Genomic DNA, 26,519 nt, shown 5'->3' with positions numbered 1-26,519 from the left:
TAGTTTTACCAGATTTGATATTAACATTGGTGTGTATATAGCACTGTTTTTTTACTTTTGATTTACATGTTTTATAAATGAATGAAAAAGTCTGAATTTAAAAAAATGTAAAAACATTTTGTTTCTACTTTTAAGGATTCTGGAACTCCTAGCAATTCTGCTAAGGATTTAGCAACAATTCGTATTTTAATTCAAGACTTTAACGATGTTCCACCTGAATTTAGAAATCTGCCGTATAGCACTAAATTAGATGAAAATAAACCAAAAGTATGTATAATAATATATTACAATTTGTCTCTTTAAATCTCATTTTTTATTGTAAGTGCATTGTAATATGCTGACTGTTAAAAGTGCTATATAAATATGACAACATTAACAATTTAAATACAAAAGTCAGCATTCTATTTTACAATAATACCAGCAGTGAAAATATCCAATTCACCTCTGATGTAAATATATGTGCATTATGTTGTTTTATTTAGGGAACAGAAGTATTTGTAATAGACGCAGTTGATGGGGATAAGGGTGTAGAAATAAAAAACAACATAGTGTACACATTAGTAAATGGTGAGTGTTAAATATTAGGTTTCTTCTGTTTTTTTTATTGTCTCCTTAATTCTTTTCTCTTGTCTATCAATATTGTTAACAGTAGGCCTATAGACATTTTTAATATCATTTAAAAACTTACAATTATCTTCCTCTTTATTTTAGAAACTTCTGGCCACTTTACTGTAAATAAAACTAGTGGGCAAATATTTATTGAAAATCCAATTGATAAAGAAAATATGACTGAAAATGGATTCACTATCAAAGTACAGGTTTGAAAGCACTTTCTATTTAATGCTGGTTAGTTATAACAGGGAGTTGCAACTCCCTGGTTATAATGTGTAGGATATTTGAAGATGTGTTCATAGTTAAATGCTATGCTAAGAAATTACTACCCAGGCAGGGGGAAAATGGCAAACGGCTTCCTGCTTTCTTGGAGTTTTATGTGGTTAAAAAAAATATTCTATATTGACCAGTGTTCAGACAGTTGAGCTTAACAAAATGTTTTATTAGGAACCTTACAGAGTTTTGTTTTTGAGGAGAGTTGCTGGTATTGTTTGGAAAGCCAAGGCTTCACTGCTATACTTAAGCTTGGTTCCCACAAGCGACGCAACACAAGGACGTAACGCAACGCAAGTGAATTGACCAATCACAAGCGATGGCTTATTCGCTTGTGATTGCTAACTGTCTATAACTTCGCTTGTCATTGGTTAAAACGCTTGCGTTGCGTTTACGTCCTTGCGTTATGTTCTAGTGGGAACCAAGTCTAACTCAGAACTACGGTAGTACTTCAGCTGGTAAGGCTACCTTGGCTGTTCAAAGATATTAGTACCACCTGGACTATACCAAGATATTGTGACTACCTGGGCTCTAAGATATCAACACAATTTTAATCGTTTCCAGGATGCCTTTGGCTACAGTACCTGGAGTCTCGGCTTTCAATATCATGGCTTTTGTGAGCTATTTCAAATTGTTTCTATAATGGTAGCTATTCTACTGTAGGTTACATTTTTGTACCTGTTCAGTAGATACAGTAGTTCTTTCTCAATTTTTTGCAGGCTACTGAAGAAGGAACCAATCAGACTAGTGAAACAGAGGTTATAGTAACAATTATAGATGTAAATGATAATGTTCCAGTGTTTAGTCCAGAAATTGAAGTTTACCAACTTGATGAAAACACACCAGAAGGCAATCTCATTTACCTCGATATGATAGTTAAAGATGTAGATGAGGTAAATATAGTGGTATTAAACTACAGCATATGGATTGATTACATGTATTTTTGCATCATGTTGTTGATACTTGGAAAAGGATATATGTGAAAAGCATATGTATGCACCCATACAATGTCATATCTCATTGTATCTCTTAGTTCTAGTTCCAATAAGATATGATTTTATCTTTTGAAAATCAAACTATTTTTGTTGTAAAATGTGTGTTTATCTCAGTTTGAGACTGAATTGAGTGAGTGAATTATCAATTATTTTAATTTGGTTTTTACCATTGTTTGAATGATAAACAATAAAAAATACATCGCCAATGTTTTGCCAAAATTATTTGTTAAGTCAAAAGCTATGGTTTCCCAAAAAGACTGAAAGATATAAACTGGGGAATAATATCAAACCTCTGATAAATAATTTCAAACCTGTTGATGCAGAGGTGCGGAATGGGTTTACATCAATAACAAGAAAATGAATGAAATGCCAGCTGGGACGTATCATTGCAGGGATTTTGCCAAATTTTACATTTTATTTTGATATAGTACTGAAAATCTATAAATTTCGATTTCCACACCGTAATTAATACTAGCAATTTGTTTTTTAAAGAGCGGAAACAATCAATTTTCATTTTCTCTTGATGGTGGGAATGGTACATTTGCTTTAAGAGATGCGGACAATGTGTATACATCTGAAGCAACAGTGGTGTTGACAGTACAAACGCTATTAGATTTTGAGAAAGGAAACAATAATATATCTTTACAAGTGAGATAAATGGTTTTTTTATGCTCAATTTTAAATACATACATATTTCTGTATATTAATTTTATTTATTTTTTATCCAAATTTTACATTATTTTTGCATTAAATTTCCTTGGTGCTCTCCTAATTTAAAAAAAATCTATAGTTTTTTATATTTACAGTAATTATGATAATAATAAAATAAATATTGGTATTGATGATTGTTGTTATATTTCAGATAAATGCAACCGATGCGTCAGATACGTCTAGGTTTAGTGTTGGTACAGTTTTAATACAACTCCAAGATCTTAATGACAACATTCCACAATTTGCGAAGACTTCTTACGAAGTTGAAATTCCTGAAGACTCTAATAATGGATCATATGTAATTACTATTACGGTAAATATATATTATGTTGGATTTGAGCCGATCAGGTACTACACCAACATGATGGGAATACAGTCAACTTTCTTAATACCGGACACCTTGGGCTAGCCTATTATGCATAGTTTTCTGAAAAGTCTGGTATCCGGAATGTGTTTCTAATGGTAAAAATGAATATGGGACATTTTGACCTCAAGAAAAGTCCGGTTTTGGGGATTTTCTGGTTTTTATAGAGTCCAGTATTGGTTGACTGTACTGTGAAGTAAAAAAGAAAATATTATTATGTTATGCTGTATATAATTAATTTCAGGCAACAGATGAAGATAGTATTACAAAAAGCATTACATACAAACTTACTGGAACTGGGTCAGACAATGATTGGTAAGAAGAATAACAAAATCTATTAAATTCTATTGATATGAATCAGATCTCTAATCTTATGCTTAATATATGTGTATTGTGATACATGGGTTTTTGACATTTGGCTCCTTATGTAATGCTGTAAATGTTAATAAAGGGAATACTAATCCTTTCAAAACTCTGGAAACTCTCGTTTTGTTTAGTGTGGGTAAAATCTGGAGTTAGACAATGTGAAAGAGGAATAAAGTAAATATAAGCTCTGTCTGTCTGTAGTTTGACAAAATAAGTGTGATGTGCCTAAATGAGGTAGTACTGTAATGTCCATATATAGGCACATCACATTTGTTGTCACATAAAGTTTGTTAGTGTAGACAGTGTCTTAGAGTTAGAAGCATGGATTTCAATTGAAAATAGAATTTTATTTCAACACACATCCAACATCAATTTGTGTTTCCTATTGTATTTTATTAGTTTTAATGTTTCTCCATATTATGGAATTGTTACTGTGTCTGGGGAATGCCCATTTGATGTTGAACAAGGGAAGTTAAGTTATTTCTTTACGTATCAAGCCACGGATGATGGCAACCTTGCTAACACAGTGCTGCTTAAGATTGATCTTACAGATGAAAATGACAATTATCCAGAGTACATGGGAACTACTTTTACATCTTCCAGTGTGTTAGAAGGTCCTAATTTTAATAGTTCTATACCAGTGGCTAAAGTACAAGTAAGTAACCAGAAAGTTACAGGTATCTCTTAAAATAAATAATGTAACTGTAGGAGAATAAAGAATAACCTGTGACTGACTTGCCTACTGGCCTGGAATTGCCAGGAATGAGAATAATTATTCACATCCAAGATTCTGTTTTATTAAAATTAAAAAGACACATATTCTCTATATGTCGTGTGCACACAATTTTCTTTTGTAAGACTAGTTACCTGTTTTCAAAAAGCTATTATACCAAATTTTAAATAAAACTATAGGAAATAAATGCTTATTGTTAGTTTACAGATGCGGACATAAATGACACTACAAATGGGCGTATTGCATATCGTTTAAGTGACAACAGTTCAATATTTACAATCAATAAGGAATCTGGTGACATTTTTCAAATTTTGGCTGCTGATTACGAAACTAAACGTTCTTATAAACTTGATGTGATTGCTGAAGATTTTGGAACACCATCGATGTCAACTAACGTTACAATTGAAATTAGAATTGGGGTAAGGGTTTACTATGAATTTCTGTTAATTTGTTATAGCAATGCTTAGCCTAGATAATCATAACAAATGCATTTTACCTTTCTGAACACTTTTATTATTTCAAAGAGAAATGTTAAGTTCAAAGAGCAGAGTTTTCATGATTTGTTACGTTCCTGCAATCTCTCTCAATCAAGAAACAAAATATTGATATTTTTTTCATAGGATGAAAATGATAATGCACCAATTTTTAACAAAAACGTTTATGAAGGGAAAATAAATGAAACAGCCCCAAATGGAGGTAAGAGAATATTTTGCAAAACACTGAAAATATACTAAAATGATCATAGTGAATGGTGATAACTACTGAGTTTGCTGGGATAATTATGATGATAGTGAAAATCATAAAAAACAATTGAAAAGACATTTATGCATTTTAATTTTAATGTAAAGTATGTATGTTTTCTTCCTGTTACATAGTAGATGAACGACTCAGAATGCAACACATCAGATTCTTACATTTGTTTTGTTTGTTTTTGTTACATGTCTATTATTATACAGTATGAAAGAATACCGAAAATCAAACCAAATCTTAAATATTATTACACTGAAAAGAAAAACTTCTAAACCATCAACAAAGTTAATAAATGTCAGATGATAATGATATTCAAATTATATTTCCATTATTTAAAATGTTGACCCATTAAATAATCTACAAAATTTTAGAGTTGATACTGACAGTGAATGCAACAGACGCCGACATTGAATATCAGAACCAACAGATTGATTATGAAATCCAGAGTGATGAAGCAGTTAATGGCAAGTTTTTAATTGATCGTATTCATGGAGAGATATGGAAGTCTGGTGATCTTGATTGGGATAGAGGACCAAAAGACTACTACTTAACCATAATCGCAACAGATCGAGGAGACAATCCGAAAAGTGGAAACTGCACGGTGCATATAGTTGTTCTAGACAATAATGATGAATTACCAGTATTAGAAGATTCTGAAGTTAGCATAAGAGAAGGTTAGTGTTAAGTTTGGACTTCAGAGACAAATGAGTGTATATACAGTGTCTATGTTAGGTCGACCACTAATCCATCTGCACTTTTGTTCCACCTAGCCGCCTTAAGACCTATGGCAGTTGCAGCTCCTAAACTGTGGAACAACCTTCCTGATCCTATTAAAAATGCATCCTCTATCATAGTAATTTTAAAAACCCATCTTTTTTCTTTGTAATTTCTTTTCTGTTTTTTCTCTCAACTCTTTGAGACAATCTTTATAAATCTAACAACATTAACATTAAAATTATGTCACCACTATTTTTTGTTGAAGAAATTAGAGTTTAAAATTAAAGTTATGGAAAATATGCCTAACATGACAATGTTTCCACCTTTTGTGGAAATTTGTCCCTTAACAAATTCTGGTTATTAACTGGACCCTAAGCAATATTTCTACAATATTTTACAAATAGTATGCATACTTAGAAGACCTACTGTATACCATATAGAAGTAAGTTATCTTGTGGCAATTTACTGGTATAAAACGAAAAGAGTAATAGACCTATCAAACAAAACTGCTTCTTATGTCCTTCAGTCATAATGTCAGTTTTCTCTTGCATCATCTCTTTTTGACTTGATAAAAATGAGAACCTTGTTTTTGATTATTTGTAAGAGAATGTTGTGGCCTTTTTTGTCATGGTTTTGCGTTGTTGTTGTGTACGGCCTCAGAGCAACACAATTTTCTATTTATAGATTTTTAATGATAATGGTAATGAAATAAAATGTATGTTTATTCCTTATAGATACAAATGTTTCTTCCATTGTCACAATCATAAAGGCAAATGACTCTGATAGTAACTCCCAACTGGAGTACACCATACTGGACACTGAAGCCTTCAACACCATTGGTGCTCCCATTGATGAGTATCATAATGATCACTTTACCTTAAATAGTTCAACTGGTGAACTCCTCTTGACCTTGAAACTTGACCAAGAAGAGGTTCAAGAATATCGTTTAACAGTCCAAGTGAGAGATGTCAATGGAATAAAACAAACAGACTCAGGTCCTTATAGTTTTTTTTAATTTTCAATCGGTTTTTGGCAGTTTTTATCTAATACTCATGTTTTATGAATTTTTAATGGTAAAAAATGGAGATAACTCTGGCATGAAAAGAGGTATTAGTAGTAGATAAGAGCTCCAGTAGGGTCAGTGATGTTGGTCTCCCAAATAGGTTGTGCTTAACCACCTACATCTGACATTGCCAAACCCAAAATATCTTATAATCTGAAACAGAAGTGATGTAAAATATACCATGTGACATTGCCAAATTCAAATAGAAATAATTGTCTTATAATCTGAAAAAAAAGTCAATGTAGATATACGTCATGAATTTTAATGTGAGAATGAAACAAAATTACCTTTATGTTATGTGATTTGAAGAGATTTTTGCATTGTCTGCAAGCAATAGTATTTTTGAGGATTGTATTATTTGAAAATCATGTAATTTTTTTTTTATAGCCGTAATAACCATCGAAGTCATAGATGTTCCAGATGAACCACCATATTTTTGGAAGGTAAATTCTTTACTTGATAAGGAAATCTCCAGTTATCTTACCAAAGTGGAACTCAACTTTCTTGCATATGATAAAGGAGTTTTTAAATGTTTGCGTTGACGTAAATCTAGGAACTGTTACGTCATTTGTTCATTGTGCACATGCAAGAATATGGGTTGTCCTTCCTCACACAATTCATCGTCATAATGTGTAGTAATATATTTCACCTGTAGTAAATCAAAAGCTATTGCCCCAGTTTTTGCTTGTTCTATAGCTTTTTTAGGTGTTATTTGTACTCTTGATATCAAAGTTAAAAGTTGTATTTTGTATCATTAGCGAGCTATAGTTGTGAATTTTTGTTTTGTTACTTTTTGTTTGTCTTTTGTGAGATTCACTCACTTTTATTTCATTCCTTACAATTGTTACAATAATCTATATCAACGTTGATTGTCAACAACTTTCTCTGCAGCCTAAAGTTTTGTTTATGTTTTTCGTATTTTAAGTATTTTACATATATCAAAAGTATTTAAAAAATAGACAGAGGTTGTTTTGTTACTTTAGCCACCTGACAGTGGACCTGTTGAACCTCCTGTTCAAGAAGTACAATTAACTGAAGATGTAACTGGAGAACAGCATAATGATAGTTGTATTGCGTACATTAAAGCAAATGATGATGACACTATTGACCCCATCTACTACTTTATCGTAGGTAAGTTATGGGAGGAGTCACCCAGTTAAATTCTTAAAACCACTCTAAAGTTGATTTGAAAGCCTCTAGCATGCTAAATTTCAACCTACTAAAAAAATGTCGTGATGGTGGTTTGCTCTGGTGCTCACTCATTTGATTGGTATTACTTGGATGATGCAAATTTCACTGTAGTTTGAATGTTAACTTGTAATTGTTGTTAGCTACTCTTTACACTGGGTAGTTATGGCATACATACGTTTAAATTGAGTCTTATAGCCTACAGTATGCTGTACAACTCCCTGGTTTAGTTGTTTTAGTTGAGGCTGGAAGTTGTCAACTTGTCTTTAGAAGTATTGATAAGAGAAAGCTTAAACTTCACTTGAAGAGTACGTCTATTCAAGTAAACATCTTAATAGATCCAGTAATTTATTTTAGGCCTACATGATTTCTATTTTTACCAACAGCTGGAAATGAGAAATGTACCTTTCACCTTCAAAACAACACAGGCTGTATTACAGTAGTAACATCTGGTGACCAATCTGTTGACCGTGAAGACCAAGCTAATTACACTCTCATCGTCAAGGCATCAAATGATATGAATTATGAACTAGGACAAAAATGCCCAAACGATGACTTGAGTCTAAAAACAACTACATCAACATTTGACCCACTGAATGATCAAACACTACTGCAGGTCAAAATTGAAATAATTGATGAGAATGATAATCCACCTATATTTACAGAAGATACTTACACTGCAGGTAAAAAAAAGTATCCACTAATTAAGTATAGATCCAGTTTTAATAAAAAAACAGTGTCAATGTCTGCATAGCAAATAGCAAGGCATGAAACAATGGGAGAATTTGCAATGAGGTATCCTCCCATCTTGAATTATGTAGCACAAATACAGGTCTTGCTCGGTTTGGGGCCAGTGGTCGTATTCACCAATCCTCTGGCCATGCGAAGAAACCGAATTTCAGTAATAAACAACTTCTTTTTGTAATTTAAAACTCTATGAGCATGATTAGTAAACAAATGATGATGAATGATGAAGTACAGTAGCATCTTATTAATTTGTACAAAATATATTTTAAACTTTATTAATGGGAGATGGGAGAATGTGCAATGAGGTATCCTCCCATCTTGAATTATGTAGCACAAATACAGGTCTCGGTTTGGGGCCAGTGGTCGTATTCACCAATCCTCTGGCCATGCGAAGAAACCGAAGTTCAGTAATAAACAACTTCTTTTTGTAATTTAAAACTCTATGAGCATGATTAGTAAACAAATGATGATGAATGATAAAGTACAGTAGCATCTTATTAATTTGTACAAAATATATTTTAAACTTTATTAATGGGAGATGGGAGAATGTGCAATGAGGTATCCTCCCATCTTGAATTATGTAGCACAAATACAGGTCTCGGTTTGGGGCCAGTGGTCGTATTTACCAATCCTCTGGCCATGCGAAGAAACCGAAGTTCAGTAATAAACAACTTCTTTTTGTAATTTAAAACTCTATGAGCATGATTAGTAAACAAATGATGATGAATGATGAAGTGCAGTAGCATCTTATTAATTTGTACAAAATATATTTTAAACTTTATTAATGGGAGATGGGAGAATGTGCAATGAGGTATCCTCCCATCTTGAATTGTGTAGCACAAATACAGGTCTCGGTTTGGGGCCAGTGGTCGTATTCACCAATCCTCTGGCCATGCGAAGAAACCGAAGTTCAGTAATAAACAACTTCTTTTTGTAATTTAAAACTCTATGAGCATGATTAGTAAACAAATGATGATGAATGATGAAGTACAGTAGCATCTTATTAATTTGTACAAAATATATTTTAAACTTTATTTTGCATATTTTATCATAACAGGTGTAACATCTACTTATAACTATGGCACATCTATTATTCAGTTAGTGGCAACTGACAAAGATATAGGAGTTAATGCAGAGATGGAGTATTATATAATGAATGAAATTCAATATGTTGGTACGTAAACAAATAATTGTGTATTTTGAATGAATAACATTAATGATCAATAGGGAGAATTTAATTTGTGAGCACCTGGAGTCCCGCCTGATGATGTAATGCATAATTTACATAAGTCATACAAATTTCCTAGTAAACTACTATGCATATTTCATGAAGTTTAAATGCATAAAATCATCTAATGGAGATAATGAGGATACAGTACTGCATCTTAGGGATACAGAAAAATGGCACAGAAACATCTCAAAGTTAATCCGTCTTGCTCATTGTTAGTTCGAATTCCATGTACTGGAATTATTTTAAACTTTCTTCTAAACCAAATATTAGATCATTTATGGAACAATTATATGAAGAATTTAGTTTTACACTACACAAACAATTTATAGTAAACTTTTTTGTTTTTGTTTTACAGAAGATAAGCCACAGTCAAATGCAATAACATTTTTTGATATACCGATTCCAGCCAATGGGTGGATAACCCTTTCCAATCTCTTTCATTCTGATGACAAAGGCTATTTTGAACTTGATGTTGAGGTAGTAGGAGCTGGAGGTTACAAGGATACTGCTAGTGTTTCAGTAAGAACTATTTCAGAGTTATATCAAGGAAACTAGGTGTTTATTTAGTAGATTTTGGAACTTTTTGTATGGTTGGTAGCCTACATGTCATGTGATGGTGCCAATACAAGTGTATATCCCTTTCAAAAATTGTTCAATTTGCCCATTAAACTATTAATGTTGTATTATACTGCTTTTGTACTCCAGAGACGTACTGTAAGGCTAGTTCCCAAAATATATATTTTTTTAAACGGTCTAATATTTGGATCCCTAGCTTATGCATTTCTGCTAGTGATATTCACCAATTTCATGGTTTATTTTAATCTAAATTTACATTTTTTTCTTACATATAGATTTATCTCATGAACCCTAATGAGAACCAAGTTAAAGTTGTATTTGACAAAAAATCTACTTTAATATTAGAAGAGGAAAAATCGTTCACAGGGTATTTATCTGAAGAATTAAAAGTAAAATTTAGAGAGATTAAAATAACATAAAGATTAAATAATAACATTTGTAGTCACTAACCGCAGATTTCCTCATCTTTACAGTTTAATAATAAGAAATTATATTAATAAATGTATTAAAAAAGATATATATATTTGTATTTATAGCATTGTGGGTAATGCAACAGAATATCTTATAAACATTGACTACATCACTGTTCATTTAGATGATGAAGATATACCTATAACTAGTATGTAAGTAAAGTTTAAAATTATGCTCAGTCTGTCCAGCCAACATCGTGCTGTTTTAACTCAACCATATACTTGGTTTTAGGCTTGTAAGTTACAGTATATATTTATGTATAAGTTACATAGTTATATATTATGCTTAAGTTACACCAGTCCCTAATAGACTTTAAGAAGTTTGTCAGAGCCTTATTTTTGTGTGTGTTTATATCACAGAAGGTCTTTCTGTTGTAAATATAACAAATTATTGTTTATATTCACAAAAATATCGATTTTGCGTAGTATGTTTTTGTTTTGTTTGTGCACAAAATAGTTTCTGTTATAATGACAATGTCTGTCTACATGTGTATCATATTTGTCAAACTTTTTTAGGACTGATATGAGAATACATGGAGTAAATGTAACAACTAATAAAGTCATTTCGTATGGCATTCTTATAACGTAAGTACAGTATTATAACCTGTGACAGTCTACCATCTTTCAACTCTTTATAGTTTTATAATAGATAACATCTCGCTGCTGCATCTATCGTATTACAGTATTATTACAGTATTGCTTCATACAGTATTATGACACTATTAAATGGTTTTCTGGAATCTCAGTGGTTTTCAAAATGCAGTTACTATATCTAAATTTTGTTCAATAACATAACACAATTATTAATTATAATTAATGCATTGTGTATTATTACAATCATAATTGTGTACAATAAGACAATTATTATTATCATTACAGTGTCATAGTTTTTGAAAGGTATTAATGATGATTTATACCATAGATGAACTGTTTTAAATATTGTTTTCTTTCATAGTGCTATAGATCAAGCCTACACTATATATGCAGACTTAAAGAATACATATCGTGTCATGGAAGTCGTGGTTTGTGGTTTTTGTTTATTGTTATTTTAATATGTTAACTGTATAGAATAAGTTATGTTACAGTACAGTTTTTTTTTATTCTCATAAAAAACAACACAGTTAATTTTTTTTTTCTGGGAGCCTAGGCGTAAAGTTTTTAAACTTAGGCCTATATATTTCCTTCCACACATACTGTGTTTTTTATTGGTTATTATCACAAGTGTTTATATAATTATTACTTTATGTATTTTTAATATATGTGTGGAGAACATTTATTGAATTTTTATCTATTGAATATTGAATAAACAAATTAATCAATCAATCAATATTTGATTTTAATTACAGAAAGCAATACCAGATCCTGACCCTGTGTTTGACACTCTAAATGCGTTGCAGTGGTTCTTTTTTACCTTTTCTTTTGTTCTCATCTTCATTCTGTCATTATGGGTCATTGCTTTTGTATTTTGGCGCTCATCGTAAGTACAAAAATGATATATTTTGATTGTTGTTGTATTTGTTTAGTATATTTACATATGTTAATGTTTGATTTTTGGTTGGAAAGTATAGTTTGTTTTTTTAGTTTGAAGTAACTATACAAGTTATCAAGTTAGCAATACATTGAAATATATGATGGTAGTATTAAAGGACAACTTTCCCGAGAACTTTATTTTAACAATGTATTAGGGATGTACATATGATTTCAGAACAATCGCGAGATTTATGATATCGTCGAGAGTACAAGGGTAGGCCGGTGAAGATTACTATAAACACCATCGTCTTTATTCACCAAAAATCACCGAGATCGAATTAAAAAAAAAGTTTTTAGTGCGATATGGTTGAATGATTCCCGAGCATCATACGTCATGTTTCTAGCTACTCTTTCGTGTAAATAGACAAGTCTGGAAAAGCGCGAACATTTCTAGTAAACAAACTTTTTAAATAAATCGTAAGCAATATAAATGTTGAATTGTTTTATTGTTTCTTTTCCCTATCTGGATATTAACGTGTTGCATCAAAATACCAGACCAAACATTTTGGTAAATTTAAGCCTAATACAGGTCAAATTAGCAACGTTACCTATCTCTTGTGTGTTTAACAACAGTGAAAACTCATGAGTTGAGGTAGATTTTGCCATGCACTTGTGACGTCACAACAATTTACGGCTACGGCTGTACGGCAAGCGCGCGCGGCGATATCGTAAATATCGCGATTGTTCTGAAAACATAAATATGTACATCCCTAATACGTTGTTAAAATATGGTTTTCGGTAAAGTTGTCCTTTAAGTTTGAATCTGGCACTACCAGGCCAGATCACCACTACCATCACATTTGAAAACATTTTAATTTGTTGAATAGGTTACGAAGAAAGCTGAAAGTTGCAAATGCTGAGATATACAAGAATTTCGTCAAGCCTACACCGCTATCAGGCACGAACAAGTTCGCTGAAAAGGGGTATGTTTATGAATGCCATATTTATATTATTATGCATGTGTATTATTATTTACATAATTGCATGTATATTTTCTTCTTATATGCGATATCCATCTTCCTTCCCAGACTACCACAGAATAAGTGAATATTGATATTTCATATTCATTCATTTTATTTAAAAAAAAATATAATTATTAATATACTTTAGTGGCAAATAATAATGGTGTAGTTAAATACTGCTTATAACTGTATTTAATTCTGAATATTTATTTACAGTAATCCATTGTTAGATGAGGAAGATGATGGTGAAGAAAAGTAAGTCGATCATCCTCTCCAGAAACAAGCTAAAAAACTGTTATTATAGCCTTGTTCCAAATTCGTTTATAGTATCAAAATATATTATAAAAACCAAGACATATTTCGTTATTGATATTATTTAATTCATTACATCTCTTTCTTCAAATATTAATTTGAAGAAAGTTTATTTATATTTATAATAGGCCTAATTTTATTTATATTTGTCAAATTATATTTAAATTTATATTTATTTGAATTGAAAAAATATCGGTGATAATCAATTGATTGACAGCCAATTGATGGTAGGCCTACACATGCACGTTTATTTAAAAAAATAACTTTTTTTTTATTTAGGATTTGTTTTCTATGTTTACACTTTATTCTTCTTTACCAAAATTAGGATTATATCGGGGATTATATATACACTTTTATTAGCATTAATTGAATGAATATTCATGATATAATTTAATTATTTTATTTTGTTAACAGTGAACCCAGTAATGCAAGTGAGGCATCTGAGACGCTCCGGAAACCTAAAGCAGACGACCACATTCATGAAAATCCGAAAGACGATCTTTTGTTAATTCTCCAAGATTATGATAAATCTAAAGGTATAGCTAATCCTGCAGTAGAAGGGGATGACAATGTAGAAGTGACTGATGTTTAATTTGATTGATCAAACACTTTTTTTTGTAAATACCATACAATCGAATAAAGGCCAAACGAAGGAAATCGTATGCCTCTGTATAGAATTGAGTTTAAGATCGAGTTGAGTTTAACCGTGTAGCCTACTGACTTCCCCAAAAAACATGAAAAATGAAGATTAATTGAATCAGACTTTGAATAGGTTATTTTGTAGTTTTAATGAAGTTAATCACTTCCGTAGAAAACAAAATAAATGCTTAAATTCAACCAACAACCAATTGACTGGCAGCCAATTTGACCATTTTTTGCTTTAAATTACAGTTTTTTCAGGTAAATACATTTTTTTTTCGTTATTAGGTGAAATTAAAATGGCAAATTCAACAAAAAATTTGTTAAGAATTATTTTTTCAGGAGGAAAATACCTCTTTAATATATAGTTAAATGATATCCCTCTTTTGGGAACCACTCTTTTTTATTTACAATATTTACAACGATCTCTAATTTTACCGATTTTTGATTTTCGATTATTTGCAGATGACACAAATTTATTCCACCCTTTTGATGGAAATATTCTTGATTTATTTAATGTTAATGTCCAGTTTCAAAAAGTTATCAAATGGTGTAAAATAAGTTGACAGTTAAATATGTGATATATCCAGATTACTTATGTTTTGCAATAAATTAATTTTAGTGTATAAATAATTATCTTGTTTTGTTATCTAGATGGTGTTAAGCTTGATTAGTTTTATAACTATTCTTATCACTCTTTGTCAATGTAGGCCTATGACTTTTTTGTTTGACAAAGTTGAAAGTACAATAAGGTCGGGGATGTGGGGCGGTGATAGTGGTATAAAATACATTAAAACGTGTATTGATATTGACTTTTTCAACGCAATTTGTTAGATTGGCAGGCTCGGATACAGTAACATATCTGCTTTTTGTTAATATGGTTACATAGTAGGCCTATAACAAAATAAAACAAGCCACCACTACCGGTTTTTGTAGCTTGAGCTGAGTGCATAATTTGTGTTTCAGAGTAGGCCTAGATAATTTATATAAAACTTGCTTTATTTTAGTTGCTTATTGCCAAAATGGCTAAAAAACAGCTTATTTTTGCTGAAAACGGAAAATGTGAATAGAACCATTGTCAAAGATCGTCCACATTGGAATTATCCAAGTTCACAACAATCTAAATGGCTAGAATAATTAGTAGAAATAATTAATAACTTGCTCATAATCCGAAACGTAGACATTTGTGTCATTAATTTACCGTATTGTAAACATTAGACCGATTATTAAAAACTGTTATTGAATATTAGCATGGTTGTTCACGTTTTTAGTAGACATTTTTATTAAATACTTATAAAACATTGTATTTGATCTTTGTATACGATTTCAATATGTTCGATGTTATATATCGATGAGCCCTATATCAACAACTTACGGGGGTTTTATCGTCACTATCAGAAAATATGAACTTTAAATAAACATGCGTTCCAGACTACTTAATTTCAGAAAGTGACGTTACAAAGTCTGTTTATATAAATCTATAATTTAATACAACCGATAAAATTATACCTAATATATCACGTTCATGTCATAGTACTTGTGGACTTCTGTAAGTTCGAACTCAGTTAAGCCCTCTATTCTTATTGACAACAAAGCCTATAGCAACAGTTCCACTCACGAACCAAGCAAGTCATTCAGGACCTCATTTACATGTCAATACATCCACGTTGCCCATAACAACAAACAAGCATGATATGACCGATCTGGATTTGTATAGACAAACATACACAATCAGTTAAGTGTATACTTCGAACCTGTGTTGAAATTTAATCACATTTAGTAGAAACTTTAAGCGATCTTGTATTTTATTTGGTGAATTTTTAATAAAGTAACAACTATGTCTCAGGCAGGCGTTGATAGCCGGCCAGGCACGCAAGCAAGTGGTAGAGTTGGTTTAAATCTACCAAAAATTCAGCACCCCCTTTCTCGACTAGGAAACCCTGACAAACTGAATGTAAGAGGCCTATCTAGCAGGCAAGGACGACCCACGACACAACCCAGGCTTTCGGATGAAATACCGTTTTTAGCACCAAGACTGACGAAGAGCTCTCATGGAAATAGAGAAAGTGAGGATTTAAAACGTTCGTTTCCTAAAATCCCACGGCCATTTTCACAAAGTTTGCCTGTTCACATAGAGGAAAGTGATAACGAAAACAAAACCAAGATTCCTATATTTGGTAAGTATGCACTTAATAATATAGGCCTGCTGTAATCTATCATTAGTTATCGTCATTTTTATATTATTGTATTGTTTTTAATCCTTAATGAGCATCCTCCGTCCGAGATTTCTCCTTCTCACAGAGTACCCTTAACACCATCGTCAACGTCATCATCAATCATGTCATCATCATCATCATCATCATCATCATCATCATCATCATTTTGGAAGCACACTCTTTTGATATGACAACTTTATAAGGCCTCTTTGCTTACCATAGGCCATAGGCCTCGATTGATTGCTTATGTTCAACCTCTTTTAGATTAATTATATTAAAAATAATATTCATTAGTCACAAAAATACCTTCGGATCTGTTTGGATCTCATTTTCATACTAATATGTAGTACATTGATTTTTAGAAAAATGTATAAATTATTTTGTTTTAATTGAAAAAAACACGTGTCTATTTTCTGTTGTTCAAATTACGCTGGACCGATCAGTCCGTAAAAGAACACTTTTTATAATTTTGTAATTAATGGTCACCATCGTTACAAATGTAGCTGAGTTTTGATATTGTAGACTCATAATAAGGAAGAACGAAATTAAGAAACCAAATTCTTTTAAACCATCCGTCAAAAAGGTTAAATGTGTTACCCCAAGGACACATGATTAAGTGACTTATTGTAAAAAGGTTATGACCATCTCTATGGTAACCAACTATACATACACTGCGCTCATAAAATCTCTCTTTAAATCAAGATGGCAGCGTATACATTGATTTTAACATCAATAAAAAATCGCATTTTTGTATTACGACCTTCTTAAAATTGATTCTCAATAAAAAAATTTAAAAAGTGGAAGGGTGGGGTTGGCTAATAGTTAGAAGATAATTAAGAATATAAAATAAGTAATTTCTACACAACAACTATCTAGAATAAATAATGAACATGTTATGTCAATTTTAAGAATTAAAAAAGGATTGAAAGTATTGTTTGACATTTGAGTTGGTAAGGCAAATCCCCATATCCCAACTTCCACTTGAATAATGAATATTTTTCTTTTAGGGTCAAGAGCTGATATGCTGAGTAGGGGTGAGAGCCGTGGAAGTACCGCATCCCGCTTACCAAGACCTGAAACAAAACTTAGGCTGGAAGTTGATGAGGTAAAAAATAGCTAATATTCTACAAATGTATTTCAGACAACTGACTATAGAAGATACATCGCAGCATTGTATATATAAATTTAAAGTTGGTGCGGAATTTATTTAACAGCTGATGCATTAATTGATTATTTACGATGCATGCAGAGAGACAACAACTCAAACAATTTCGTTAAAGACGTTACCCTGATTCAATAACGAATTAAAGAGCTAATACGATTGTTATGAATAAATAATAAAAGCTTCTTCGATTTAGTTTCATGTTTCTTGTTTAATGTGTTCGGATAATTACCCAACCAGCTATCCGTTTACAGCCACTTTGTTCCTATGACAACAGTCTATTTCTGTTGTCTCATTGACAAATTAGATGTCCTTAATCTGTGCAATTCCTGTGATGGATTTCAATGTTAAAACGAATAAACGTTAGGTAATGTCTAAACACGTATAAGATACTTGAAAAACGAAATGATTTTATTATAATCTATAATTATTATAGACAATGTATCATTATTACAGTACCAGGCCTGGTTGGCCATAATTGATGGATTTTAATATTAATACATTAAACAAGACACATTTTTATTTATGCCTATCAATTTGTTGTCAACTTTCAATACTTTTCATTACTTTTTTTGCTCCTTATTAAAACTCTTTTTTGAATTGAAATATATATTTATACTGGGTAACCTCTTCAGTCAAAGACTGGTCTCCCAGAGGGCCCAGTTGGTGATCAGTGGCTGTGATGTACTAATACACCGGGGTAACCCCCTACTCGTCTCGAAAGATGTACTAGGTTCTTTAAAGTGCACACGAGCTAGATGTGTACACTGGACCTACGGTTTATAGTCCTTATCCGAGAAGACTCGTTCTACCACCAGAACCATGGAGTGAGTGAGCCTCGAACCCATGCCGATGTTATGGCTACGTAATTGCGGTTCCACTGTCTTAACCGCTCGGCCTTTTAATTATGGGCAGAACTTTACCATACATAATTTAGAGGATATGTTTGTTCTGTATTTTTATCACTTTTCATTACAAATATCATTTTCAGTTGGAGATGATTTTACGAGAAAAGTTAAAGAAAAATTACTACGACATTAAAAAGTTATTCATTGCGAACGATCCCGAAGGCAGAGGTAACCTGGCTCGCGAGGCTCTCCATCGGGCGCTCACTGCATTCCTTGGTCGATTCCTTAGCACCAAGCATTTCAACCTATTGCTGATTAGGTAAGTTACGTCATTTAAAAGCGTTACGTCATTCTATTAAAATTATGATCATATTAAATGTATTAAACGTAATGTCGTCATAAACTGTAGTCTTGGGTTTTTTATATTGACTGTGACGTATCACTAAAAACGTTATTGTTCACGTAATTTAGTTACAACGATGGCTTGTTACCAAATGCACAAATACGTATGTCGATCCTATCTCATGTACCAGAACTGAACAACGGGAATCAAGTTGTAAGCTTGGTTCCCACTAGGATGCAACGCAAGGACGTAACGCAAGTGATTTGACCAATCAAAATAGATTGATTATTCAAACTGTTGCTTGTGATTGGTCAATTCGCTTGCGTTGCGGGTTACCTTTGCGTTGCGTCTAGTGGGAACCAAGCTTTACCTGCTTACGTATTGATATACAACCTATACAAAATACATTATCTTATAATATTCTTTATGTTTGTGTAATCATGTTTAGATTAAATCTTGGTGACAAGCAAGTGATTCGTCTAGAAGAGTTCCATGCATGTTTTAGAGAAACTGTCAACAATGATCTACCGTCTTGGCTTGATCCCATAAATCGACATAACCTGGATAAACTTACAATGACGTCAGCGCAAGTGCACGCGCAGCTAAAGGAAAAGGCTCGACAAAGGTAACATGAACATTGTGTCATTTTCAATGCAGAAAAATATAAGAATTTGATATATCTTCGATTTTTTTTTATCTAATCATTTCAGCAAGTGTGTAGGCCTATAACTGAAGACTACGAAGAGGCACGAGGCGTAACTAGCTTGTCTACACAATGTTTTAGCGCGCGGGGTTGGCTTGAGGGTTGCACGCATGCTTAGCTAGCTATTGGTTGTAACGTCTAACTTGGTGTCGCGTTGTAAAATCGAAAGTTATGTTGGTCGTCATCGACTTTCTCAAAATTAGCCACTTCTAAATTTATAAAATATTTCCTTCATTCATTAAAAATTCATTTTTTTTCCAGACTAGTTCATATTGCTGAGTTAATACCGCAGATAAATCCAGGTGGTAGTGGGCGAATCTTAAAACCAGAATTTAGAAACGCTCTCAACAAATTGTTATTTTATATGGATGATGACGAATTCGAAAAGCTCTGGTCCAAGTACGCATACAATTTATTATTCACTTCTATGGTAACGATTGATCATTGTTGGATTGTATAAGCCTATCAATTGCTAGGCTCACACATTATAAAAAGAACGACACCATTTTCTTTCCATGTGCGGAAAATATACAATTTGTTGTGTTGTTCAAATATGTTCTATATCCGATACCTTGAACTTTTACTTCAATTGCAACTGGTTTTAAACTTTATAAGGACATGTTGATATAAGAGAATAAGATAATTAAATAACCTGTTGTCGACTAATTGGCGCAATCGAGTAAGCGCAGCACGCAATTTCAAGGTACGATTTACAACATTAATTGTGTGACGATATAGAGGGCGCCAGGTAAATAAGTTCTTAAAAATTCGACAAATTCTTCTAATCATTATATTTACCACCTTTATTCACAGGTATGATGAGAATGGATGCGGTGTCATAAACGGCGTAAAACTAATGAACAAGTTAGGCATATCTTTTAGTTCTGGTGCAGAAAATGGACAAGCAACACGAAAACGTCCATTGGAAAGTCAATTAAGCCCACGAAGCGGTGATAGAACATCTCGTAAGTTACAGTACTATCATTATAATAAATAACAATTATGTTGTATATATCAATATACGATTGCTCATGATAACATTTTATTTTTCTTTCAGCGCGAAGAACTCTAAAGAAGTCCGAGGTAGATCGAGCAAAATCTCTAGATGTCGAGAATTGGTTAAAGAACAAATTCAGAGAGGGATTTAAGAAGATGAAAAAGGAATTTAGTAATCGCGACCCACAGGGAACTGGAGAGGTAAACGAATTCATCAATATTGCACGATACAAATTTAATGCGTTTACTTTGTATATTATGACGTAATATAGCATTAACATTAACAGTAAGAGAAAAGGTATATGTTACGTGTTTAGACATTGTTAATGATCAACATGTATATTATGATATGCCTTAATTTTATAGATTGACCGAATGGATTTTCAGAGAATTCTTGCAAAGTTTGAATTAAAATTGGACAATAAACAGCTGAACGATTTTTTGGCACGGTGCTCTATTACCAGTAGAAAAGACGGCAGAGTGTCATACAGAGAGTTCCTTCAGCGATTTCAGGACAGGAGCGAAGAAGGAATTCCGCACAAGATTTTGGCAAATCCTAAGCATAGGTAGGACGTACTTTATATATGTGCAGTGATTGCAAAAAGTTAACCGTTTCCTCGCTTGTCACACATGCGCACTTCGTGTAATGATATCTAAAAACGTTCTTTTCTTATTGCAAAGCAAAGTATAAGTACAAAAACGGTGGTGTGCATCTGTAGAGCGATCCTATGTGATAATATGTATGGCCGGCAGCGGCATGATATTGCTACAGAATAAAACCATGAATTTATTAGTCCAGTATGATACCAAAGTTTGGAAACACAGTACTAAGTTGATTCTAAAAACGTTTTTATTGATTTAATAGATACAACAAAAGCGAACGAAGTGGTAGCCCTGGTGCTTGCACAACAATAACTGCCGTAGAGACCAAATTGATGTCAATGTTCCAAGCGGAATTCTTATCATTACTCGGAACCTTTCAGTAAGTATTTGTTGTATACAACAACGTTTAATACTATAACCCGGGAAAAGTAAAACGTAGTTTCACTCTTCCCTGCAATAGGCCTAACCACTGTATACGTAATTCCATCATGTTTTTAACGATTGTTTATGGAATGTAGGCCTACGTCTAATCGGTTTATTGTTACTGTATCTGGCGCCAACCTAAACAAACGATGTGGAGAATTATGTTATATAGGAATGTTAGGTAAAACTTACCCGGCCAGCTGGGGCTAAGGTGATGCAATCTCTCAACCAAATGCCCACTTTTGAGGATCCACAAGCAAAAATTTCCGCCCGAGTGTGGTGCGTTGCCCAATGATTGGTTTCGTTTTATAATAACCTGTTTTAAAATATACTGGGATCGTTACTATTTCCTATTTGATTATTTGGAAAGTTACACCTGCCAATGACGCAAAATTTTGGTTCGATGTAATATCGTAATTTAATTGATACCTCTCATATTACTTATTTAACAACAATTTTGATTTTATTCTTTCAGTAAAATTGACAAAATGCACACAGACGTGTTGTCGCAGGAGGAGTTTAGAGCTGCGATTGAAAGCCGCTTTGGTATCGACATGTCTGATGACGAGTACGCTACTCTTGTTGATAATTTACCTCTTGACGACGAAGGAAACGTAAAATACCCACAATTCATGGCGCAATTTGACACCAGGTAATTTTTAATTATATTTTAGGGGCCAACATTGCTACACGTTAGTTACTGTTCGCGTGACGGTTCTGGATCCAAAATTCGTAACATTCAGAGCGGTGCGCATTATTTCAAATGGTATTCGAGGTCTACAATGTAGGCATAAGTAACTTGCACTCACATAAACATATACTGTTATTTTCTTAGAAACATCGGTGCTCCGAGTTTGTTTGACACAAAGTCCGAGTACTACCGAGAAGAACGAGAAGAACCAGAAGAGCTAATGGAGACAGAAGAACCCGAAGAATACAGCAAACCTATGGACTTTAGAGAGTTCAAGAAGGGTCGATCGAACGAACAGGTAATATATTGATTGTTTAGTTGTGACGTGTCTAAAAAAAACTCACTGTGTACCTTTTTATCTATAATAATCCTTGTTAAATGGTACGCGAATTTAGTCGATTGTATACTGATATTAGAGTAGCGTCTACTACATTTGACATGCTATATATTTCTTTCAGGGTGTAATTAGACTTGCCCCAAGTCTGTAGTCTGTGTTTGTCTGAAATATACAAGCTCAAGTAGTGAAACGTCATATCTGCCAAAATATTTATCTTTTTACTAATATATTAAGTCAAAACTCCGTCTGAAATCCAGAATAGGTTGTAATGTAATCGGACATTCCTGAGCTATGATTGGTTGCCCATTTTGCTTTCAAACAGAACATCGAAATGGGAAAAGGAAATATAATATGTATGCACACAAACAAACATATTGTTCGTCATCATTATTGATCTATTTTATTACTTCTTTTAAATAGCTCTCTTTAATGCTGAAGAAATTAGTAAGAGAACGTTATCATGACGTAGAAGCTGCCTTTAACGAGCTCGACGAATCAAACACAAAGAAACTGACACAATCGACGATGTACTATATGTTAAAAAAGTAAGTGGTAGATTATAAATTTAAGATAAAACATTCCTCTCCAAGACTAGATAATTATGATTCCGGAAATCCATACTTGTAACACTAAGTATACGAAATACAGTCTCCCGTGATAGAAGTTATTGACAGAATACCATAAGGTATATCTTAAACGTTTTCAAACTGATTTATGTTTCATTAAAAGCGACCTGAATAAATTATTGTTTTGCTTTGTAGACTTGGAGTGAAGCCAGAGGTAACAAGAGGAGAAATCAGTAGACTTTGGGATACGTTTATCACTACTCAAAATCGTATGCTCGACTTTCAGCAATTTGTTCGTCATTTTGTATATAATCCCCAGGAATCCGCATTCCCAAATGCAAAGATCATGCCACCGAAAAGAGGTGATGCCGATTTTCTGATTCGTTCGCGTAAGCTGAACTGCGCAGGCGACATGTTAGAAGACAACCTGAGATCAAAGGTCGATTACATGTGGAACGATCTTAGAACAGAATTTCTGAATTTGGACAAGTTTGGCACCGGTTACATAACAAGAGAGGAGTTCAGAGACGTTCTGCAAGAACTCTGTATTCAGCTCAACCATCTCGAGTTGGATATTCTTTGCAAGAAGTTTGATATAAATAGAGATGGCAGGTAAGATACCATTTTCCGTAGTATTCAACTGAAGATCGTATTGTAGGTTTGCGGCCCACCTTAGAACCATGTATATTGTCTTAAAGGCTTCTTCTTTAACCCTTGTTCATTACCTGTTATGGTTGATCCAGAAACAATAGTAAGCCTACATATTTGTTTTCATGACTGTGTTTTTCGCACATTCTACAGTACCCAATTTAGAGAATGAGACACGAACCCCGACTATACTACACGATTTTAAACTCGTATGTTATAATTAAGAGAGCTTGGAGGAAATGATTGGGAATAATTCATCGTCCTTCTTCAATGTTTATATGATACACATTACGTCATTATCATTAACTATTTCCTTTCAGGGTTTCATACATTGAATTCCTAAAACCATTTGCTCTTCGAAAACAAACTCATCGATATGGTAACAACATGTTAGATGTTCTGACGCATCCTCAATCCGAGGTACCGATTGCTCCTATTGTCAACGAACCGCACAAGGGACTAACTGGAATAACGGCCAAATTGCGACAAAAGGTAGACATCATCACATTTTATTATCATCTGATTATTCTGGTTGGATAGCCGAGTGTTTAGGACACTTGACTGTCATACAGAGTTCAATTCATGACAACTGCCAGTCCACTCAGCTGTAAATGAGTACCTGGTAGAGAATACTAGGGAGAAAAATGCGGCGTGGAGAGGAACTGGCCACGCAACCACATAATTCCGAGGATTAGTACAATGATCTCCTAACAGCTCATTCCTCTACGATAAAAATGAACACGGACTTAACTTTACCTATATTGATTTACGTGTCTTTTTTTCACAACCTGAAAATGCGTATGTATGGACGACTTTGACTCAATACCACTGCAATTATACCTAGTGGTATCGTCTGTTTATTGTCCCTAGACATGATACCGTACGATAATTGGGTGCAGCAAATCATTCTGACCAAACGTTTGGTTAATGTGTTTATCATTTTAATTAGTCTAAAACAAGTTTAATTTACCTTTCAATTATGTTTTTCTTGAACAGCAGTAAATACCAAAGTCATGGTTTCATTTATATTTTAGAAAGTATGCCTATTATTCGGCAAAACCTAACGTGTTTCTATCCTTTTTTTCAGTTGGTGGGAGATTGGCGGAATTTACGTCGAGCGTTCAAAAAACTTGACAAAGGCAACACAGGGTATCTGACCGTACCAGAATTCAGAAATACACTAAAACTTTGTAATATTGTATTAAACGAAGAAGAGGTCTATCACGTCATGTCCGACTTTGACGAATACATGGATGGGAAGATTAATTACCATCGGTTTATTAGCGAAACCTTCCGATCAGATATGAGCAGATGATTTTTGTGGGAAACGTTATTGATTATCTAAAGCTTGGTTCTCACTAGCGACGCAACGTAACGCAATCTACGCAACGTAAGAAAATGCCCTTCCAATAATTGTGTTTGCCCCCGCCTGCGTGAAATCAAACCTGCGATTTTTGCAGCACTGTTGCGTCGTCGGCTCCCACTTGTGATTACGCAATACAGAACTTTGCGTCAATTCGTCGTTGCGTTGCGTTACGTTGGAACCACGCTTCAATTACCTACCGAATTAATCTAATGTTGATAAACTACATCTATTTATATTGAATATGATTATTTTGCGTTGCATTTCATTCGGTGGGTTGGAATGGTATAGATTTGTAATGATAATTTGAAAAAAATTACCAAAGAAATGAGGGTCTTCTTTCCTAAAAGGGTGTAATACTGTACTGCCTTGAATTGAATATTATATTGATAAAAATAAGGATATAAATAACTAATTTGTTGTATGTATGTAACATGATTGAGTAGAGAAATCTTAATACTTTAATAGGTTTTCTCACGTAATAACTGACATATTGAAAACTATACTTACTGTAGCTAAGTATTCTAAAAAGGTCGATTTAAAGCATTAAAATAACAGCAATATTTCATAAAACTTGTAAATAAGTATTGACATTGCTTGTTTAAAGCCTACTTCAGTACCGTAATTTTTTTAAATAAGTAACTCTAGTTTCACTAAAATGTTATTTTTCAAGATATTTATTATTTTAGAAATTGTACTGGGATACAATTATTGGTTACTATATCCAGGTAATAATTATCACCATCATAAACATCGTCATATCCTTATCATCTTTATTTTCGCATCAATAATTTTAATAAAGATCAATATAATACATGTTTTTCTACAATGATATTGAATGAACCTCGTAATATTCATCCACGGAAGGTTAGTATTTTTGGAAAAATAGGCCAACTTAATTTAATAACTCTTATAGAGATCAATTATAACAATACTTTGATGTGAAATGTATGTATTATATTGTAACGTTTTATATGTATGCGTTTTCTTTATCAATAAATATATATACATATATCGTTGCATATGCTTTCCTTTAACAGCATGATACTCTTATGCTCGGTGGTAAACAAATGACACCGAAAATTGACTGGGTCGCGTCTCCAAACATTTGCCTCCTCTCTCCAATGTAATGCTATATAATAAGATTACCACTTTGTATCATATGATCAATAATGTTACATAGATAGTAGATCAATCAATCAATCAATCAATCAAATAAACATTTATTTCTTTCATATTCATATTTGAGTAAAACATAATTTCTGATATTTGATATATAAATATTTTTTTTTTTAGAGATATAATACAGAAAATCATAATGTATAAAAAAAAGATGATTCAGTTATATAAAAAAATGTCTTTCTCCGGAATTCTTGCATTC

General features: G+C 32.8%; 2 protein-coding genes across 2 annotated transcripts; both read left to right on the top strand.

Annotated features, from left to right (window-relative positions):
- The first annotated feature begins 2,721 nt into the window (after window positions 1-2,721).
- Window positions 2,722-14,521, top strand: LOC140051874 (cadherin-23-like). The gene is made up of 20 exons (XM_072097204.1): window positions 2,722-2,904; window positions 3,200-3,270; window positions 3,721-3,976; window positions 4,255-4,473; window positions 4,675-4,750; window positions 5,176-5,478; window positions 6,256-6,516; window positions 6,972-7,027; window positions 7,568-7,715; window positions 8,159-8,455; window positions 9,577-9,693; window positions 10,106-10,269; window positions 10,602-10,693; window positions 10,863-10,949; window positions 11,313-11,381; window positions 11,752-11,818; window positions 12,143-12,273; window positions 13,154-13,249; window positions 13,505-13,543; window positions 14,015-14,521. The coding sequence occupies exons 1-20, from the start codon at window positions 2,722-2,724 to the stop codon at window positions 14,190-14,192; spliced, it is 2,910 nt and encodes a 969-aa protein (XP_071953305.1). The 3' UTR covers window positions 14,193-14,521.
- A 1,527-nt stretch (window positions 14,522-16,048) lies between these two features.
- On the top strand, window positions 16,049-26,310 carry LOC140051163 (EF-hand calcium-binding domain-containing protein 6-like). Its single transcript, XM_072096294.1, has 15 exons — window positions 16,049-16,416; window positions 17,463-17,560; window positions 18,609-18,784; window positions 19,257-19,433; window positions 19,773-19,910; window positions 20,325-20,476; window positions 20,569-20,708; window positions 20,874-21,073; window positions 21,373-21,489; window positions 22,009-22,185; window positions 22,369-22,522; window positions 22,982-23,106; window positions 23,323-23,739; window positions 24,096-24,267; window positions 24,863-26,310. The coding sequence occupies exons 1-15, from the start codon at window positions 16,077-16,079 to the stop codon at window positions 25,088-25,090; spliced, it is 2,811 nt and encodes a 936-aa protein (XP_071952395.1). The 5' UTR covers window positions 16,049-16,076; the 3' UTR covers window positions 25,091-26,310.
- The last annotated feature ends 209 nt before the right edge of the window (window positions 26,311-26,519 follow it).

The sequence above is a fragment of the Antedon mediterranea genome, chromosome 6 (genome assembly GCF_964355755.1).
Source record: "Antedon mediterranea chromosome 6, ecAntMedi1.1, whole genome shotgun sequence".
NCBI lineage: Eukaryota > Metazoa > Echinodermata > Crinoidea > Comatulida > Antedonidae > Antedon > Antedon mediterranea.
This window is presented reverse-complemented; position numbering and strand designations above follow the sequence as displayed.

What these genes read in the sequence shown, in the direction of transcription:
- LOC140051874 (XM_072097204.1), top strand. Translation starts at nt 2,722, where the DNA reads ATGATTGTTGTTATATTTCAGATAAATGCAACCGATGCGTCAGATACG. An exon ending in CATATGTAATTACTATTACG is followed by an intron (nt 2,905 to 3,199) that starts GTAAATATATAT and finishes AATTAATTTCAG; the next exon opens with GCAACAGATGAAGATAGTAT. An exon ending in CAATTGAAATTAGAATTGGG is followed by an intron (nt 4,474 to 4,674) that starts GTAAGGGTTTAC and finishes TTTTTTTCATAG; the next exon opens with GATGAAAATGATAATGCACC.
- LOC140051163 (XM_072096294.1), top strand. Translation starts at nt 16,077, where the DNA reads ATGTCTCAGGCAGGCGTTGATAGCCGGCCAGGCACGCAAGCAAGTGGT. An exon ending in AAGGAAAAGGCTCGACAAAG is followed by an intron (nt 19,434 to 19,772) that starts GTAACATGAACA and finishes TTTTTTTTCCAG; the next exon opens with ACTAGTTCATATTGCTGAGT. An exon ending in TTCGAAAAGCTCTGGTCCAA is followed by an intron (nt 19,911 to 20,324) that starts GTACGCATACAA and finishes CTTTATTCACAG; the next exon opens with GTATGATGAGAATGGATGCG.